The sequence below is a fragment of the Moschus berezovskii genome, chromosome 5 (genome assembly GCF_049115385.1).
Source record: "Moschus berezovskii isolate FMDL1 chromosome 5, NW_MosBer_1.0, whole genome shotgun sequence".
Lineage (NCBI taxonomy): Eukaryota > Metazoa > Chordata > Mammalia > Artiodactyla > Moschidae > Moschus > Moschus berezovskii.
Genome location: NC_142464.1, coordinates 110,986,110 through 111,007,851, shown reverse-complemented (window position 1 = coordinate 111,007,851; position 21,742 = coordinate 110,986,110). Strand labels below are relative to the sequence as shown.

At 40.0% G+C, this 21,742-nt stretch overlaps 1 protein-coding gene across 10 annotated transcripts in view; it reads right to left on the bottom strand.

The window, feature by feature from the left end:
* The window catches only part of PTPN13 (protein tyrosine phosphatase non-receptor type 13), a 236,756-nt gene extending 226,025 nt beyond the window's left edge, over nucleotides 1-10,731 (bottom strand). For 8 of the 10 annotated variants that reach the window (XM_088836450.1, XM_088836452.1, XM_088836454.1 and 5 more), the window contains exon 1: nucleotides 10,594-10,731. Coding sequence is in view for 2 of the 10 variants with exons in the window: in XM_088836459.1 (XP_088692585.1) it covers nucleotides 9,606-9,684 (79 nt within the window). In the remaining 8 variants the exon portion in view is untranslated. Of the gene's footprint in view, nucleotides 1-9,605; nucleotides 10,371-10,593 lie in introns of those variants that run through there. The other 2 variants (XM_088836459.1, XM_088836460.1) reach the window with 2 other exon arrangements.
* Between the last annotated feature and the right edge of the window lie 11,011 nt (nucleotides 10,732-21,742).

The following is a 21,742-nucleotide window of genomic DNA, read 5'->3' as shown; positions in this document are numbered from 1 at the left end:
CCCTTGGACTGCAAGGAGATCCAACCAGTCCATTCTAGAGGAGATCAATCCTGGGTGTTCATTGGAAGGACTGATGCTAAAGCTGAAACTCCAATACTTTGGCCACCTCATGTGACGAGTTGACTCACTGGAAAAGAGTCTGATGCTGGGGGGGATTGGAGGTGGGAGGAGACGGGGACGACAGAGAATGAGATGGCTGGATGGCATCACCGACTCGATGGACATGAGTTTGAGTGAACTCCGGGAGTTGGTGATGGACAGGGAGGCCTGGCGTGCTGTGATTCATGGGGTTGCAAAGAGTCGGACACGACTGAGCAACTGAACTGAACTGAAGCCACCAGGGAAGCCCATTCTTCAATATACCAAAAATAATTCCAAACACAGAGTAGTCAGTCAAATGCTTTATAGCTGTATAATTGGTTTAGTTAAGAAACAAAAGACCATTACAACAAGAATTTATATTACTTGTAAAACATTTTAAATTGCTGCTATTTTAACCATCGTCAAATAATTCTGTGGGTATTTTTTCTACCAGTTTCCATAGTTTTCACATATTCAAGGGGACATGGCAGATTTGCCCATTTTATTTCCCTTAAGATGTCAACCATTTTAGCTTTAAAGTGATCAATGTGTAGTTACTATGTCTAAAAAGATCTTACTTGGAATATATCTGATAACCAAAGCATAGTCAGTGACCTAATCAAAACATACTTCTGAGGCTAAAATCTGCATGGATAAAGAGATAAGCCATGCTTTTTTCTCAGTATAATGAATCATATTTCTTAGTTTGCTATTTTGTCCAATATATACAGATGAAAAGGGTGGTGAAAGGTATAGAATTCTTATTAACTGAATCAATGGGCTGTGCCCAACCATTTTATGTATGTAATGACTCAGGAATAAAGCTCATGGAACTTTCTGAGGTAGATATTATTTCCATTTTATAGTTCAAACAGATTGGATAAATCACTTATCCAAAATGAATCTAATTACTAAAAGATCTAAAATACATACCAAGGACTACCTAAATTTAAGATCTGTGCTCTTTCTACTTACTATACTATGCTTCCAAACTTGTTTGAATGTGAATAGAAAATTATGACACAGCCTAGATTTAGTTTTCACAAAAGCTAAACATTTAAGAATGAACATAAATATATTAATTTTGTCCTGTTAAAGGTTAGCAGTAACTCAGTTTAATATTTCAATGGTAGGTTAAATAATAAACATTGTATGAATGATTCATATTTATTACAAGGAATTAAGTATCAAACCACACAAAGTATAAAATACTAAATAATCTCTGTGAACTAGCCTCCACAGACAGTAAATCCAGTTTTTAATTATTTTCTAGGTCAAGGCACTTTAATTAGCATAATAGATGTGTTAGCTATCAAGCAATAAGTCAGTAAAACCAAGTCCGGTATTCACCCTAAAACCTAGCACAGGATCTATAATTTATCCATACCTACTACAACCAAATTCCATTAAGCTGGAAACAAATGGAGATCAGGTGTTAGTAAATCTGAAGAAAACAATAATTGAATCCCCAGTATCTACTCTGTTCAGTTGTCAGGTTGGGGACAGCCAAGTGCCCAGCAAAAAACAATTCCCAGCATCCTGTGATGTATAGCATTAAGTAAGGAATTAAAAAAAAATTTTTGAAAAGATATGACTCAGCTGACAGGCACACTCCCCTTTTGTTATTTTTGCCATTTCTTTCATATTTTGTCTAACTAGAAGGACAGCATTTTTAATAGAATGCTGGCAGCCATTTTATCACCATGAGGGCATCGTGAGGATGAAAGCCATATTATAAGGAAGTAGAGAAGAAAGAAAAGATATCTGGGTTCACTGCCATTTCTTGAATCAGTCTTCCAGCAGCTCTGGAGTACTATGCCAAGATTTTATGTTACAGAAAAAAAAAAAAAAAAATCCCAGTCTTCTTTAAGTCACTGTTATGCCAGGTCTCTGTACTAGCAATCCAATGCAATTTCTAATTGGAAGAAGCAAAACAATTCATTGCAGTGGTCTTGGATAGGGCAAGCACACAGAATATTTCCCAAATCAGTGCCCCTGTTATGAGAGATGAATTATGATTCTGTAGTTAAACTGTCAAAGACATGAAAATGATAAACAGTTGACCATCTGTAACCACAGGTTCCACAACCACAGATTCAACCAACCTCGGATGGAAAATATTTGGGGGGAAAAACATTTCAGAAAGTTCCAAAAAGCAAAATTTGAATTTGCTGCATGCTGGCAACTATTCACATAGGATTTATATAGTATTTACAATGATTTACACAGTTCTTACACTGTAGTAGATATGATAAGTAATTTAGAGATGATTTAGAGTATGTGGGGGGATTTTCATAAGTAATATGCAAATACTATGCCATTTTTCATAAGGGACTTGACTAGCCACAGCTTTATATCCCTACGGGTCCTGGAATCAATCCCCTGGAGAATAGTAAGGGACAACTGTATATGTTATTATCTTGGAGATTCATAAGGTATATTAGAATATTAAAGGGTCTAAAAGTGCACACAGTAACAGGATAAATGTCCAGTAATACTTACTCAAGAATTTTATGTTACGTTACAAAATGCTCACTCCTAAGGGCATAACAACATGTTGTTCAGTCACTAAGTTGTGTCCAACTCTTTGTGACTTCACGGACTGCAGCAATATCTCTGTTTGTGTGACTGTGAACAATTTACATAACTTGAGAGTATTAACTTTCAAAATAGACACTTTGGGAGGATAGATACCTTTGTCTTCAAACATAATTATCAGAGACATTTCTGGGACTCTCCCTTCTGGACTTTCCTATAGCTCAGAAGGTAAAGAATCTTCCGCAATGCGGGAGACCCAGGTTTGATCCCTGGGTCAGGAAGATCCTCTGGAGAAGGAAATGGCAATCCACTACAGTATTCTTGCCTAGAGAATCTCACGGACAGAAGAGCCTGTTGGGCTACACAGTCCATGGGGTCACAAAGAGTCGGACACAACTAAGTGACTAACATACACATTATCAGAGACATTTCCAGGATTCTCCTTTCTAATCATGTTCACAGTCTCATTTTAAAATTGCTCCTTTTACTTTATAATTATTTTCCAATTTAATTGAAATTAGTAAATCTTCCTTAATCATTCACCTTACTAGAATATGAATGTATTATTTAATTGAATCAAATCCGTTCTCAAAGAAGAGATATGCCACATGTCACATGATCTAAAAAGTAACTCCAAAACAGGAGATGTAGGATTCTGAAAGTGAGCAGTTTACAGACTTCCATGGTGGTCCAGTGATTAGGACTCTGTGCTTTCACTTGCACGGCCCAAGTTCAATCCCTGGTCAAGAAACTAAGATCTCACAAGCTACAAGGCATGGCCCAAAAAAAAAAGAGCAGTTTGAAGAGAATGACATTTATTTTCACAAGTTCCACAAAGTGTATGAAAGTTAGGCACAGGTAACATATATCAAGTCCAAGTAATGAGCTGAAGAAACAGAAACATGTAACCCAAGGAACTAGTAAGGCCATGAACTTTGAAACACATTTAAATTCATATATTACCTTTCAGTTCAGTTCAGTCGCTCAATGTTAAAAAAAAAAAAAACTGTTATAAGTAAAATATAAGTATATAAAAAATAATAATCTAATATTTATTAAATACCCGTATGCATCAGGTGAGAACCCCATGGAGCCTGCTGCACTGCAGTCCATGAGGTTGCAGAGTCGGACATGACTTAGTGACTGAACAACATGTATTAGGTACTGTTTTGTTGCTTCACATGTTTTAATGAATTAATCATTTAATCCTTACCACAAACCTATAAAAGAGGCTTAGCTATAATCCTTATTTTGTAGATGGAAAAGAAGCAAAAATTTGCACAAGACCATAGAGCCTGTATATCAGAGACAGAAATTAAAACCCAGGCAGCTTGGCTCCAGAGTCCATGGTCGAAATTCTGTGCTATACTCTCTCTAAATCAAAGAGGAATGGTCAACACCATACACAACTGCATCTAAAAACAATTTATGTCTATTCAAATCAGTACCCAGATGTTTGTAAGGTTTCCACGTATCATTTCATTTTTATCTTCACAACTCTTCTGTGTCAATATATCCTATCAATCCTGTCAACAAGCTGGTCTACTTGGCATGACCTCAGATGATTAAATATATGTGGGCACAGACTATTCCATTTATCTGCTGCCTTGGAATTGTGATCTGTCTCACCAGTGGCTGGCAGAGTGCCTGGCAGAGGCACTTACTGAACTTATGTAATGTCCACTTACTGTACTCAATGTATACTTACTGAATACCGAACAACTAAAAAGGGAGCAGGTCATCATAATAAGGTTATCACCCCAGATTCATCACTGTTGCTATTAGATAAACACTCAACTGGCTTGGTCCATCAACAGTGATTCTTTAAAATCCCTTTAGGTGGAACAATACCATCTATTTTTAAGTTAAACCTCAGGACCTCAATCAGCCTTAAAACACCTTTGAATTTAGACAAAGTCTTTAAGTACAAACAGAAAGATTTAGATGAATTCTTTTTTAAAAAAATATAGCTCTGCTTTGTCTTTAGTTACACAAGTATATGTGATCACATTAATATACTTTATTTAAAAACTGAAAATTTCCATTAAATTTTAATAATGGAAAACAATACAGTCTAGATTTCTTTCTAAGTGTAAGAATTATATAACAATGAACACTGAAGTATGTGTTGACTTGAATTATAACTGAAATAGCAGTACTGCCATGTATCAAGTAATGACACATATCCTACTTATTATTTATTATATACCTCAAAGCACTGCCAGAATTTCAAAGTTCTGATTGAATTTAATTGAATAGGATATAACCACAGAACAGTTTTAGATAGTTTACATTTGATAATCAAATATTCCTAAATTATATTTATTATATATTTTTAAATTTTTATCAGTTTTTAAATCTAAAATGTTATTTTTTTTAAAACTCAAGTATAGCTGATCAGTTTTTTTAATGAAACATCTATTTCAACTTTCATGAAGCACAGCTACAAGGATACATTTTAGTTTTTGTAAATTTTCATACAGTATCTAGAAAATTGATATATGTTACAGCTGAATCATTGTCTGAAGTTCATTCCTTCACTTCTAGAAACTAGGCATAAGAGTAAAATCAAAACAGACTGTGTGAAGAATGACTTTAATCAATATTGCATTCAAATAATCCTATGAAATTATACCTCAAAGTCAAGAATATGAAAGACTCTGAGGGAATAAATTTATCATTCAAAATCTTATGATCAGGGAAACTCCTGGGTCAAAATACTGATTATTTCTTCACTTCAACACTATATATTCCAGAGAGGTATTTTACTACATTAAGACCTAAAATAAATAATCCCTTAATAGTTTAAATGCTTATTTTAGAAATTACATTTTTCTAGAAAAAGTGCCTAAAAGCCTAAGCAAATAAGGAAAACTGACTTTTTTGCGGGGGGGGCAATGCAGCTGAGATGAACTACATGTACAGTTTCCTCTAAGTCGCGCATCAGTAGTTAACCAGTGACAAATACCACCAAAACTGATGACGCAGCGTTAGCTTTCAAACATCTCAAACTGTTTAGGAACCTCATTTTTGTTAAAGGGGATGCTTTCTTATGGGAAGAAAAAATCTCTCATGCATGTTCATGTTAAAACTAAAGATGATTTTCTGTTGGAAAATTCAATCATATCATATGACAACTAAGAGACTTCACTTGCAAAAGAAAAAATCTCCTCCAGAAAGAAAAGCCTTGAATCAAATTCCTGCACTTGGGCTTAATTGATAAATTTCTCTGTTTCCTGAATCTGTTTAGATTCGGAGCATACTGATATAAATGACAAAATAAGGACACTCAAGTTCCTCCTCTCAGTTAACCTGGGGAAAGAAAACCTCAAGACTAGGTACAAGAAACTGAAGAGAGAGGAAATATAAGCATCAAAAAATGTGGCACTGCTCCTTAAAAAACTATCAAAAATAATACTATATATACTTTCAATTATACACCTGACAGCAAAGACTATATATATGTCACATGTATCTCATTTCAAAGGAGAAATTGGAATACAAATTTTAAAATCTCTAATACAGAACCTTCTGTGCTGACAGAAATGTTCCATAGCCGAGCTGTTCGATACAGTGGTTACTGAGCCAAAAGTAGCTACTAAGCCCTTAAAATTTGGCTAGTGAGGGGAGGGGGTTTAGGATTAGATGCAAACTATTATAGGGTGGATAAACAACAAGGAGTTATATTTAATATTTGTGATAAACCATAATGAGAAAACAATGAAAAATATATATACAACTGAGTCACTCTGCTGTACAGCAGAAACTAAACAAAACATTGTAAATCAACTATACCTCAATAAAATTAAAAAAAAAATTCTTCAGTGAAATAAGGAACTGAACTTTAAATGACACCTAATTAATTTAAATTTAACAACATGTGCAGCTTTAAGGAACTGGAGGGAAATATTTATACCTTACATCCTGATTCAAATAGTAAAAAGCCTGTAGATGGGTATATACACAGAGATGTAAGTTTATTTTCTTTAAATTCTTGTGACTTATGTAGGGGAAAGTACATAATATAACAATATTGGTGCTACACTTGTGAGAGTCGAATTTTCTATGCTAACCTTCTAGAGAGGACTAGAATATTGGTTCAAAAGTTGGCTCCATATTGTAATTTCTTAGGGAGCTTCCAAAAATATGTATGTCTGGGTCTTAACCCCAAAGATTCTAGTTGAATTGGTCTGAATTGAGTCCTGGGCATTAAGATTTTTAAAAGCCACCCAGGTGATTCTATCATGCAGCCAGAGCATCACTAAACTAGAAAGAAAATAAGAAACTCTTTATTAAGCACAGATGCAGTATACAACCAAAGACATCTATTTGCTGGTAGGCAAGAGGGCCTTTCGGCAACCCAGATTCAAGTTCACCCTGAGGACTATGGTGAGTTACATGTTCTAAACATTCAGGAATAATTTGGGTGTACCATCATAAGCTTTTGCTATTACTGTTATTCAAATATGTAAAAGAGAATAAAAAAGGAAGAAATAAACTACTGTCAATTTTTACTTGCCACTTTTATATATATTATTAATTTCATTCTCAAAATACTATGAGAGGTAGGTATTATTAAATTACAGATGTGGAAAATAAAGATTTTCCCTAGGATTTGGACACATGTCTCTCAAACAGTAAAGTCCACATTCTTTACACTACAGCAGAATTCTCTCTGAGGAAGTCTGTTTCAATAAATTCTCATACTGGAATCAAAGAAAGAAAAATAAAGAAAAAGCAGGATTCAGTGGTGGAGCACAGGCTAAGGCAAACATCCTTAAACAGGTGCTTAGACCAGTTCCTGTATTTCCTAAGCAAACCCTGGGGAAAAAAACATGTGCATCTGTGCTTCAACTCTCCACCAGCCTCTGCACTAGACCATATAGGAGTTGCTGTCCTTCTACCTTAAGAAGTTAAATAACTGGTCTCCTACTGCCTCACAAGCTATTAGTTACTGTCATCCAGCCTTTGTACAGGCTGCGTAGTCACAGGGCCTGACACTAAACAGGAATAAGACAGGGGTTTTCTTTTTGCTCCCTAGACTCACAGGATTACTGGAACTCTTCCTCATAGAGCAGTTTACAGACCAGTCTGTTTTCTTTTAATTTTTTATTTTTTATTGGAGTATAGCCGATTAACAATGTTGTGATAGTTTCAGGTGGAAAGCAAAGGGACTCAGCCATACAAATATATGTATCCACTCTCCCACAAACTCCCCTCCTATTCAGGCTGCCACATAACATTGAGCAGAATTCCCTGTGTTACACAGCAGAACCATGTTGGTTATCCATTTTAAATACAGCATGTGTACATGTCCATCCCAAACTCCCTAACCACACCTTCCCCCATCCTTCCCCCTGCAACCGTTAAGTCCTCTAAGTCTGTCGATTACAGACCACAGTTTTGATGTGACATACCTACAAGTGAGTCTGTCCATGGAATCTCCAGGGCAACAACAAACAAATTCACACTCACTATGTAACTTTTCATTTAACTTAGACCATTTAATGTTCTATAATAATTTGCTCATTAAAAGCTTTTTAAATGCAGTTCCTGGGTTGTTTTTAAGTCTCAAATTAAGAAAAGCTTTCAGTGGAAAAAATGGGAACGAGCGCAAGAGACCCTCACCCTTCCCCATCAGCACTAACTCTTCAGCCCTGAGACCAGATATCCTTTCTCCTTTTTCAGGCCCCTGCCTTGCAAAGGGACATCAACTCAAATGAGTCACACTTGATACATCAGAGGCCTGACAGGAGAAAACCTTCAACTCACTCTTCTAATTCATGGCACAGACTTCTCCCAAAGCATATTCCAAAATAAGAAAATGTTGACAGGAGTTAACTCCTAGATGCACAGGCTTGAGGTATAACAGTGCTTCCTTTTGATTTCAATCGGTATTAATTACAATTTAGTTGCACCACAAAAGTGTTTTGTAGTTTATTTAAAAATTACAAACTCTTGTCCAAAAAAAATAAAAATAAAAAGGAAGCAGCAGCAGAGGCTTATCCCCAGTAATCCCTTTCTCTAGTAAGTCTGGCCTGGGCAATAAGATGAGCTGAAAAAATACATACTCAACTGATACAGAAGAAGTTACAATGTTCCTCATCCCATCCTTGACCTACTAAAGTAGAATAAAGCAAGGATTTGACCTGTTCTTCTTAATTAAAAAAAAACATAAATTCCAATCATTTCAAGACTGATATCTATCATTTACTGAAAACAACTGATTAATTCTCACATTCACTTTTCATTTGAGGCATGCCTCCAGAAAAATAATGTAGGTTTTAAAACTTTTGATCCCATCATAGTATCAAAGTCCATCCTTGCAATTGACACTCACTGGTTTTTATGGTTTGTGTATGTGTGTTACTTGTGGCATGAAAAGCTATCTATAAATATTTTTAAATGCTGGTAATCACTCTCCTAAAAATAAGTGGGCTTCTCATGCAAGTAAAAGTTTTGTTGGAACAAATGTTAATCCAAGACAAACTACATAAGAGCTAAAAAACAAGTTCTTGTAAAAGCGAAACACACTACAAATTAGTTCCTTTTCTTAATAACTAACCTAGATGTTTTTTTTTCTATTTAATTCCTGCTTCCATTCTGCCATCTCCCCCACACATACTCCCACAAAGCCGCTAGAACATGAAAGTTAGAACACAAAGTTATTATGAAAAAGGTAAACTAAACTTAAAACTGGATCCTAAAGCAGTCCATTCGCCTCTGTACGAATTTACTGAATCAGTACATACAAGAACTTACTGATGCTGATGATAATAACACAAAAAATAATCTGTATCATAGCATAACACAAGCGAGCAACGAGCATGAAGCAAGTTTTCACGTTGATCCTGCCAACCCAGTCATCAAGAATTTGGGAAAATACCAAGGCTTGTTTCATAATACAACTTCTTCCCCCTCCTCCGTCCCCCAATCCTTTAGTAACCTCTGCAGAGCTAAATTTTAAAATCATTTTAATTAGTTACCTGCGCCCGTCAACCCACAGATCAGGTGTCCTACATTTTGTTTAGGTCCCCGCCTTGAAAACAAACCCGGTTGCCCCATTTTCTGAGACGTAAACTCAGCTCCAGGAAGCTCCCTATGAAGTCACCGCGTTTGTTGTTTCAAAGATGCAATTAAACGAAAATGACACAGGCTGTCGAACAGATGAGCTGCCCAAGTGCGTGGAGAAGTCGATCATCTCTGTGTAAGGCCAACGAAAACTGTATTGCTGTAAATCTATTTTAGTGGTAACATTTCTCCCAGTTCCTCCTTCTCCAATATACTTACAATACAGGGAAATTAAACTTCGTAAAAACTTTCTTGCCTCTACCAAACTTTAGCTTCCCAGCTTTCGGTACTACAGCATCTTGCAATGAGCAAAGGCGGGGGCGGAGAGAGGGGTGGTTCACTCCAGAACGCAGAGAAGAGCAATAAAAGAGCTTGCATCAGGCAGCGTCCGTCCCTCTGCTCTCTGTTCCCCACCACCCCAGCGCCTCTTCTTCGAACCCTCACATATACACATTCTTCCCGGCGGCCTCTAACCACACCATGTCCACAATCATTTACAGAAATGAGAAACAGACTCCGGGAGCCCTTCCCTCAGCACGCACAGAGCTGGAGTAGCAAGATGCGGCTCATGTCACTCTCGATTGCCCCACAGTCTCTGTACTCACTCATCCCCTCTGGGGTTTAATTCCCGAGGATCCGATTTTCCTCCGCCGAGAAGGCGGATCTACCTAACTCACAATCGAACAGCATCTCATCCTTCCTACCGCCCCCCCCGCCACCCCACCCCCACCCTAACACAACAAGCAAAGTTCCTTCCACCAGGGCCACAGAGAGGTTGATTTTGAGGAGCTGGAGCAAAAAAAAAAAAAAAAAACAGAGAGAGGAGGAACAGTGAGCGCGGCGCACTTTGCTGGGCGCTTTGCGCCCCTCCAGCCCAGCGCCCAGGGCAGCGCGCGTCCTTACCCGCTCGTCCCGAGACCCGGTCCGGCTACTGGCGCGCGGGGCAAGGGCAGCGGGGATGCGGCGTCGGGGCGGGCCGCGGGCAGCCGCCGCGGGCGCCGAGAGCCACCACCTCCTCTCCCCCAAGCGGCTGCGGGCGTGGGCCGAAGAAGCTGGAGAAGGAGCCTGGGGAGGGGGAGAAGAGAAGCAGCATCTCCTCCTCCACGCCTCCGAAACACCGCTCCGGCGGCGACCCCGGCCGACTGCTAGTCCTGCAGCGCTCGCGCGCCCTCGGCTGCCCCGCGCGCCTCCAAGGGCTTCCCCAAGCCCTCGGGAGCGGGGCCGCCGGCTCCGAGCGCTGCCGAGATACGCCTGAGGCAGACTGGGAAGCCGGGGAGCGCTGCTCGCCCGCCACGACCGTCTCTCGGGGCGGTAATCCCGGTGTGTCACCCTAGCCGCGCCGCGGCTGCGGGAGCTCCCGGCTCCTCTCGGGCTCCACCTCTGGCGCTCGCCCGGCTCCACCCCAGTCCCTGTCAATCAACCCTCTTCGGACTCCCGGAGCCCCACGGATCTCCGACCCCGCCGTCCCTCAACCTCATTGGCCCGAAGGCCCCTCAGCCCCGCCCCCTCCCTAGAGACGAGGTCGCCGGGGAGACCGGCGCCCAGGTTCCTATGACAACCGGTGCCTTGGGCTAGGCTTTTCGCGAACTTCTGGCTTGCCAGAAGCTCAGGTTGATAGCCCCGCAGGGAAAGTTCCTAGCCCCTCCGGGGTAGACTCCTAATTTCAGACCAAGTTGAAAATGCTGCCGACCTCCCGCACACTTCCAACTTCGGAAACAGAACTTTATGGCCCTGGGGAATGCGAGGGAGCATGGAAAAATGCCCTGCTCTTCCTCTGTGAATCTAAATAGACCCCTCCCCGCCCCCCCCCCCCCCGCTTTGCCCTCCCCTGTCTCCAGCCTTGTTTCCGTATTCTCACCGGGCGGATTTGGGCTTTGAAAGGGTGAGGAGAAGAATTCGAGAAAGAGCGGGGCTGTGCCAGTTCCCTGCAGCAATATTGCAACTTGGAAATGGCGGGGTCGACGAAAACAGCTCGGTGAGTTTTCCCACAGTTGTAAAGTGATCTTCAGAGATGCGGTGGAATACTTGGTCAACCCCAGATGCCCTCAGGAAAACTCACATTCTCATTTTTTTGAAAATAATAATAATAAAGTATGTAAAATATTGTTATTTTCCTTCTGAAGTTCAGATAATCCTAAAGTTTAAAAAAATGAAGTAAAAAATTTGACATAATGGAATAAAATAAAGACACTCATTTTTCTATAGAACTACATATTACAGCTTAGTAAAAGTATGTCCTAGCAGCTATGACCCTCCTGAAAGCTAAAAAATTTGGGTGTCCACAATTTAACCAGGAAGTCTTACTGAATTCTTGAACAAAGGATATCTCATCATTTGAGTTTCAAGTTTGGGTTTACTCTCAGAAGTAAACCTGGTACAAGGGGACCTGAAAGTTAAGTTATTCTTGGACCAGACACCCCACACCTCCCCCGTGTTAAGCCCCAGATGAATCTGAACTTCTTGACTGGTTCCAAAATGGAGAGATCTGAAGCAAAATAAGAGGTGCAGTCTTTAGCCTCCTTAGCCCCTGAGGCTGCTGTACATGTATGATGAATAAGGGAATTAATAATGATTTACCTTTGGCTAGCACTTGCGTTTTCATTATCTCATTTACTAAATGATTAGCTGTGATGGATGTATTCAGTCGAATATGCCTTGCAAATGTGGGCTGAGTGTGATTACTTACAGCCCTAAACACAATAGAAAGTGCACAGCAGAATTTTAAGATAAGGACCCTGCCCTCAAGGAGATAAACGCAAAGCCTAAGAAAGAAAACTAGCATTCTTGAAACAATTTGAGATTATAGCCAGAATGTGCAGTACAGTAGTCAACAGAGCAAGTCTGTGGTATGTAGAATGGGCTGGATTAGTCAGATTAAGGAGGAAAGGAATTTAAATTGGACTTGGAAGGGTAGGGAGTGGGATGAAGGAAGCAAAGATGAGGAAGGACATTTATCTGAAGGAAAAATGTAAAACCGAAATGCAACAGCAGGAATAGAGTGGTGAAAGTAACAATGAGACGATCAGGCCAGTTGACCTAGAGAAAGAAATGAAGGATTAGAGCAATTCCCTAGCCCTTCCCTCATTTTCTGAAATAGGAGGTTTTAAATGTTCTGGTTTAAGTATGGGTTGGGAAGGTAGAGTGGGAGAGGTCGTTTTGTGAAAATAAAAGCTTTCATGGAATATCTGCCTCTGTTTTGCCACTGAAAGAAAAGTTGATACATTTATTAGAAAGAAAAGCAATATCCATAATACTTGGAATAACTTATGCATTCATGTCAGAAAGAAAGTATAAAAATTATGGTTTGGAAATTTTCACAAAAGTAGTTAGAAAAACTAAAGTGTTGTGAGTGTGTGTGTGTGTGTGTGTTACATTAAGGCCTTTTCAGGTGGTTGCCCTCCAGGCTTTTTCCCAGTGATCCTTGTGTTTTATATGAGCTGAAAGGCTGGTTTTAAAATAAATGACTGTGATACGAGAACCTGATAGAGTACACAAAAGAGAAATCTATAGTTTAATCTCCTTTTTGGATATAATGTAAAATTAAAGTACAGTATTAACAGAACTAGAACTATATTACAAATGTATGCCAAACCAAAGAATTATGCCAAGTATATAAGAATGATTCTATAATAGAAAACTTATTTATATAGTTGACTATATTAAGTCAAAGGAGAGAAACTGTGTGCTTTAATTAATACTGAAAAGGATTTTGTAAAATCCAGCATCGTTCCTTAATAAACAGTTTTGAAGAATGTGTATTTTACATCAAAGTCAGAAACTTGCTGAATAATGAACCACTATGCTAATTCCTGCTGGAGTCAGGAGCAAGGACAAGAATGCCCACCATCAGTCCATGTAAGGAAATGATAGCCAATGAAATTAGATATGGAATGTACTTAGTCACTCAGTTGTGAACAACTCTTTCAGACCCTTTGGACTATAGTCCACCAAGCTCTTCAGTCCTTGAGGTTTTTCAAACAAGAATACTGGAGTGAGTTGCCATTTTCTTCCTCCAGGGGATCTTCCTGGCCTAGGGATCTAATGCGAGTCTTCTGTGTCTCTTACAATGCAGGTGGATTTTTCTTTATTCACTAGCGTGGAATAGAAACAAGAAATTAAACACTGAAAATGTTGGGATTGTCATTTGTTTGCAAATCATATGCAAACTCTAAGGACTAATAGAAAAACTTTCAGAAGCAATAAAAGATGAGTTAGAGTAACATTTTACATTTTGATGGACAAAGCCAGGAAGTGGTACAAGTTACAGTCATCCTAATACGGATGGAAATTTTGAGAGTGCACTCTGTTTCTCCACATCCTCATCATTAAACTTTTTTGAACTTTGCCAATCTAATAGATACAAAATGCTATCACATTACATCTGTACTTTCAATTCTCGTATGAGCATCTTTTTGTATGTCTACAAGTCAGTCTATTTTCTGTTACCCAAAATATTATCCCATATTTTCTTCTAGAACTTTTATAGCCTTCACAGTTAATTCTTTGGTCCATATGGAATTTATTTTGGTGGTAGTAGTAACTACCCATTTGTCCCCCAAAACCTTAAAAGAATTTGTAAATTTTACTGAATAACCATGTAAAGCTTGTGTAGAGTAATAAAAATGCAACAAATAGGAAATTTACAAAAGAAATTTTAAAAAGCAATAAATATTTAAAAATAAAACAACTTCATAGAGAAGTAAAACTAAAAATGATATTTTTTTAACTATTGAATTGGAAAAATATTTTTAAAGATGTAATATCTGGTGTTGGTGAAAACAAGTGAAATAGATATTGTCTCATCATTATTGGTAGGATTATAAATTGGGTTATTCTATTTGGGAGTGCAGTTGCAGTGTCTTTCATAACGTATGATGTTTATATCCTCTTACTTATTTTTTTTGAAATTTACCCTATAAAAATATTTATACCCGTGGCCAGAGATATGATCTCTTTGTGGGACCTACCTGGTGGCTCACTGGTTCAGATTTCAGGCTTCCAATGCAGGAATCATATGTTTGATCCATGGTCAGGGAGGGAGTGAAGATCCCACATGTTGTGTGGCAAAAAGAAAAAAAAAGAATATTCTTTGAAGTATTGTTGATAGTCATAAAATTTAAAAACAAAATAAATGTCCATAATGGTGGAGTGATTAACTGTGGTTACTCAGGTATATTACCTGGTGCAAAATCAAGTTGCCATACAGAATGATCTTATTTCTGTTCAAAAGTACATATATCTATGTATTGATATATGGTGATATTTATACTGTTACCAATGGTTTCTACAAGAATTAGAAAACATTGCATTTCTGAAATGTTTTAATTTAAAATCTTCACAAGATTGTTTACTTTTGAATAGAAGGCCAAAGGGGTTAAAAAAGGCAAGTTGCCCATTATAAAATAAGTCATGGGGATGTATAAATTCATGGGGATACAATGTATGGCAAAGGTACTATAGTTAATAACACTCTATTGTATATTTGAAAGTTGCTAAGAGAGTAGATCTTAAAAGTTTTCATCATGGAAAAAAATTTTGTGTAAATTTTAATTAAATTAAAAATTCAGTTCCTCGGTCGAACTAGCGGTGTTGCAAGTGTAGCATGGATACAGAACAGTAGAGACACAGAACATTTCAATCATGGCAAGAGGTCCTATTCAGTTGAGTCACTCAGTCATGTCTGACTCTTTGCGACCCCATGGACTGCAGCACGCCAGGCTTCCCTGTCCATCTCCAATTCCCGCAGAAGTGCTATAGGACAGTGCTAATTCAGAGGCTAGCATACCTGATTTTTCTCTAAAAAATGAAAGAAAATCTCTTTCTCTTTTGCTAGTTTCTATTAAAACTTATAAACAAAAAGGTCAACATAGTTTATCACTACTAACAATAAAGAAATTAGATAGCTGGCTCTAACACAAATTTAATTGGGCTCCCGCATGGTCCTACCCTGAATATTCATTGGAAGGACTGATGCTGAAGCTCTAAAACTTTGGCCACCTGATGGGAAGAACTGACTCACTGAAAAAGGCCCTGTTGCTGAGAAGGATTGAGGGCAGGAGAAGGCTCAACAGAGGATGAGATTCTTAGATAGCATCACCAACTCAATGGACTTGAATCTGAGCAAACTCAGGGAAATAGTGAAGGACAGGGGAGCCTGGCATGCTGCAGTCCATGGGGTGGCAAAGGGTTGGACACAGCTTAGCAACTGAACAAGGACAGCATGCATGGTCCATGAGCTTCAGAATGTTCATTACTCCAGGGATCACCCCATGACAGTCTCCTTGAGACTGTATTTCAAGGATGTGTGTTTTATTTTTCTAGGGAAAGTGTCTAATAAACATTTCAACAAATTCAGAAAAGGATATATATCTCTTCAAAATGTTCTGATTGTGTGCTTTAAATGCCAGTGATTTTAAAATATCACCTTTTAAAGGTTGAAATGAATTCTAGGCTAATAGAAATCTGTAAATAGCAGTGTTTTCCCAGCTGACTTCTTGTGTTCATCTCAATATGAAATATTTGTATTCTGGCTTGTACCAACTGTGTTAGTGTTTTTTCCCGCTTTAAGCCCCGGAACATATTATCCCTTCTTGCTTACAAAGTAAGGACTGTGATGGAAACTTTGCTCAGGTGAGAATCAGAAGCGAGGTAAGTAATCCACCAAAACACGAGCAGGTAATTGGAGCACCAACTCTGACAGTGTTTAAGGAAGATTTTGTGAGTCAGTACTAACACTTCCAAGTAAACCAAGAATTAGCTAGTGAGAAAATGCAGTGATAGAAACTAGATAGGACTACAATTACCCTCAGCTCCATTGAATAAGCAGTTTGTTTTCTTTTGGTGGTAGCTGAGCTCTCTTTAAAATGTGAGAAGTCCCCTAGGATGAGGAGTTTCATGAGAGCAATGGTAAAGGTAACTCTAAGCATTGGGAGGCAGCCTGGTAGCTCAGTACAATGGAAGAGCACAGTATTTGCACTCGGAAGACTCGAGTACAAATCTTGGCAAGTTACCAAACTCATTTAAGCATGATTTTCCTCCTCTGGAAAGTGAAGGAAATGAGAATAGCTGATATGTTCCACATGTTGTTCAGTTGCTAGGTCATGTCTGACTATTTACAACCCCATGGACTGCAGCATGCCAGGCTTACCTGTCCTTCACTATCTCCTGGAATTTGCTCAAACCCATGTCCGTTGAGTAGTAGCCTGTAATGTTTTTTCAGTGTTCAATTGAAGTAAATGAAATACATGTATGAAAGCTATTTGTAAACTTTACAGCACTGTTTTCAAAAATCAGATAATAGCAACAACCAAAACTGTACAAATATTTGCAGTTAGTGTTAAACTTAATGAGACAGAAATTATAATCTTTTTCATTCTGAAGAGAAACTTTTGAAAGTATTTATTAGGTGCCAGGGTCAGGTAGTCCTATGAAAGATTGTCAGAAAAATTTAATTGTGGTGCTCCTGTAACTTCTGCTTTTCTTTGCCAACCAGATTCTTGAATCTTTTCTAATTTCCCCTTGTACTGTTTAGTTGTAGCTGGAATTGAGATTGCCGGGAGAAATATCAATAACCTCAGATATGCAGATGACACCATCCTTGTGGCAGAAAGCAAAGAGGATTTAGAGAGCCTCTTGATGAAAGTGAAAGAGGAGAGTGAAAAAGCTGGCTGAAAACTCAACATTCAAAAAACGAAGATCATGTCATCCGGTCCCATCACTTCATGGCAAATAGATAGGGAAACAATGAAAACAGTGAAAGACTTTATTTTCTTGGGCTCCAAAATCACTGGAGGTGGTGACTGCAGCCATAAAATTAAAAGATGCTTGCTCCTTGGAAGAAAAACTATGACCAACCTAGAGAGCATGTTAAAAAACAGAGGCATCACTTTGCTGACAGAGGTTTGTCTAGTCAAAGCTATGGTTTTTCCAGTAGTCGTGTGTGGATGTGAGAGTTGGACTATAAAGAAAACTGAGCACTAAAGAATCGATTCTTTTGAACTGTTGGAGAAGACTCTTGAGAGTCCCTTGGACTGCAAGGAAATCCGACCAGTCCATCCTAAAGGAAATCAGTCCTGAATATTCATTGGAAGGACTGATGCTGAAACTGAAGCTCCAACACTTTGAGCCACCTGATGCGAAGAACTGACTCACTGGAAAAGACCCTGATGCTGGGAAAGACTGAAGGCAGGAGGAGAAGGGGATAACAGAGGATGAGATGGTTATATGACATCACCGACTTGATGGACATGAGTTTGAGCCAGTTCTGGGAGTTGGCAGTGGACAGGGAGGCCTGGTGTGCTGCAGTCCACAGGGTCACAAAGAATCTACTACACTACTAGACTACTAACTACACACTACTACCGTGTAGTTAGTTGCTCAGTCGTGTCCAACTGTTTGCAACCCTGTGGACCGTAGCATGCCAGGCTTCTCTGTCCATGGGGGTTCTCCAGGCAAGAATATTGGAGAGAGTTGCCATGCCCTTCTCCAGGGGATCTTCCCAACCGAGGGATTGAACCCAGATCTCCTGCATTGCAGGTGGATTCTTTACCATCTGAGCCACCAGGGAAGCCCAAGAATACTGGAGTAGGTACACTATCCCTTCTCCAGGGGATCTTCCCAACCCAGGAATTGAACCAGGCTCTCTTTACCAGCAGATTCTTTACCAACTGAGCTACCAGGGAAACCTTGGCCCCCAAACTTGACCACGACTTATTAGCCACTCAGATGAAGGCTGGTACCATGTTAGGCTAAAAGCATTCACTTCCTCCTGCTTGATTTGCCAGGTGTTCCACCTGACTCAGAATATTGCTCTCCTCTGAGTGCCTCAGCTGGTAATTCTCACTTTTAGTCACTAATGAGTTAAACTGCAAGGTGTTAACTTTAGAAGTGTGAAGTTAAATTTGCTTTCCCTTCCAGCTTTCTCTCTTTGGGCATTCGTGTGATTGATTTATCAGATTAGATAGCTGTCACTTTAAACCCTGAGGGCGAGAGATACTGGGGAGGTAAATTTTAATTAGTGAAGGGGAAAGAGGAATGAGGGGAAGCTAGTTTCATTGTGAGTTGAAGAGGAATGGTGAGAGAGGAATTTGGTGGGGAAGAGGTGTGCGGTGTGAGGGTGACCCTCAGGGCTGTTGATACCAAGGGAGGGGCAGAGAAGTATATAGTATTCAAGGGGTGTGGCGCTGAAGTCAAACTGCCTAATTCACAGTTTTTACCGGGCCGGTCCTCTCTGACTCATTTCTACTACTTGTCCTGGCAAGTTTTGGAACCACCTCTTCACTTTGGTTGAAGGGAGTATGGCAAATAAGCATAGCCCTTCTGCTTTTTGAAACTTGGCCATGTCTGAACACACACAAGGTAATTTAATATGAATGTGCTGTCATCTAAATCTGACCTAAAGGACTTGCCTTAGGGTTCATGACTGTTAATTTTGATTTTTTTTTTAAAAAGTGTTCCCAGAAATGGAAACCAAATCAGAAGTTAAGCTTTCTAGTTTTTGCTCTGTCTTAAAGAACATAAACTAAAGTCTGATGAGCGTGAGCTGCTGTGCAGGAAAGTTGATCATTAAAGGCTTTGTAAGGTGGAATCAGAATGTTTAATAAAACATGACTTTGTAAGAAATTCCTCAAAAGTTGATTGCCTTGATTTTTGCATTCTCTTCTGTGATGTTTAAAAGAAAATGTAAGAGGAAAATGATCTAATTTATGGAAACTGGTTACCAGTTTAGGGCCCTCTCCCGACTTAGAATATCATGTAGTGGGAGCAACATTGAACCTGCCACACTTGACAACCACATGAAGAGAGGAAGTTTATCTTAGAGAGTTGAAGCTGAGCAGTCCTTTAGTTCATCTACAAACTTAGAAGTAGGAAAGTGTAACAAAAATTACACATATATGGTTTAAGTGCTTTACTTTTACTAAAAAGTCTGTCATTATATATTCATTAGCAAATCTTTTGATGCTGGGCCAAGCTTTGATTCTGACCATGCATCTGCTGCCTTGATTCTGACCATGAGTTCCAGGTTGTCTTTTTTACATAAACTCTTTCCAAATGCAAAAGCTACAATTTTTTGTTTTGTTTTATGTTAAAAGAAACATGGAACCTAAGGACACTAGCACAATAATATGACTTTAGAGTGAAAGACCTCCACGGAGAGTCTTCCTTCCAGGAGGACCCTTCCCAGGGAACAACGAGACCACTCCCGTCCGGATGCAATCAGCAAGAGGTTTATTCGAATACCAGGTACCTGGGGCAACAAAGTCTGTCGGTAGGCTTTGCGCGCCTAACGGTTGGAGTGAGGGGTTTTTATAGGAGCGGCGAAGGCGGGAAGCGTGGGTACAGAAGCGAGAAGCTTAGTTACTGGGTCTCTATTGGCTGATTTAAAAGCGAGGTCTTAATAAGGCGGTTTTTCGGGTGAGGCGGCAGGTTACACAAGCACCTATTTCTGTTCAAAAGATCAAGCTGGCAGAAGCTTACTGGCCAGTTCATACATACACGGAAGCTCATTGGCCAGCTTATACGCGCGCGGGGTTTTTCTGGGGGGGGTTTCCCTTTTTTACTCTGATTGGCTCGACTTTTGGCGCCGGCGGGACTTTTCTTGGGAGGAGTTTCTTAACTCTTGGCGCCGGCGGGATCTTCTTAGGGAGGAGTCTGTGACTCAAGTTTGTGTGTCGCAATCCCCTCCTCCCTCTAGGGGCTTTTTGAGACCTGGCCCAAGATGGTCAAATTATGGATTTCTCATTCCCCCATTTCTCTTGTGAATAAGAATGGAATCTTTCATTCGAGGTTTTTAAGCCATCTCTATTCATACTCACCTTGTCTTACTTGGTGATATTGCTGAGTTAGGACCAAGGCTTGCACAACTGACAGCCTGTCTTTAATGAACTGCATTAGCCGGTTGAAAATGCATGGGCCAAACAATAGTATTAGCAGGATAATTATTAGAGGGCCCATGATGGAGGAGAGTAGGGTTGTGAGCCAGGGGGAGCGATTGAACCAGCTTTCAAACCATCCCTGTTCAGTCTCGAATAATTTTTGCCTCTGTTTGAGTCTTTCTCTTAGCTTAGCCATATTGTCTCTCACTAGCCCGGTATGGTCCGCATAGAAGCAGCATTCCTCCTTTAGGGCTGCACAAAGCCCTCCTTCCTGCAAAAATAGGATATCTAGCCCTCTCCTGTTTTGCAGAACTACTTCGGAGAGGGAGGTAAGTGACTTTTCTAGAGCGCTTACAGATTCTTCTAATGCTTTGATGTCCGTGTGCATGGCGGCCTGGAGCTGTCCGAACTGACTAGTTTCTATGAGTGCTGCCGTCCCCGTGCCCAATCCTGCCGCTATTCCTCCCACCATAAATCCTCCAAGCAGCACGGCCAGGGTGATAGAAACAGGCTCTCTCTTATAACGAAACCTTTTTTTCAAAATAGTTATAGACATACTCAGAACTATGGTAAGTTATTCTAGGCCATAACTCAACCAAGACACAGTAGTCAGTGGTTCTGTTAAGCACTGCGGCAGAGACACATGGGGTTAGCCCGGTGCTGCAAGCCCAATAGGTCCCAGTAGGGGCTTCTAGATAGTAGGTGCCCCCGGTTAGGGTTTTGGTAGTGTCACATAAGACCCGGTGGGTTTTAGGGATGGTTCCAAGGCAAAGTCCTTTTCCAGAAACCTGGGACAAGGTTAGTTTATGCTGAGTGCCAGAAGCACATCGGCCGGAGACCTGGGTATGATTGGTGTAGTTGCCCCCGACTGCTATACCCTCGTAATAAGGGGGACTAGACACTAAGCACAGCCAGCACTCTTGGGTCCTGTCAGGGTCAGAAGCGTTAAGGGCGAAGTAGGCTCCCTGTACCAGGTTGAATAATCGGTCCCTAGTTTCTGGTGTAGGGGCCTCTGATGGTCCTGGCAGAGGTGTCAACTGACTAGGTGAGGGGGTGTTAATTTTGATTACGGGGCGTATCTTAGGGGCTTGAGGGCTCCAAGCCGTCAGGACGGTGTTGGGTCCGACAGCAGCAGTGGGGCCTGGGGTTTCTATGGTTTGGAGGATGGTTAAGATACC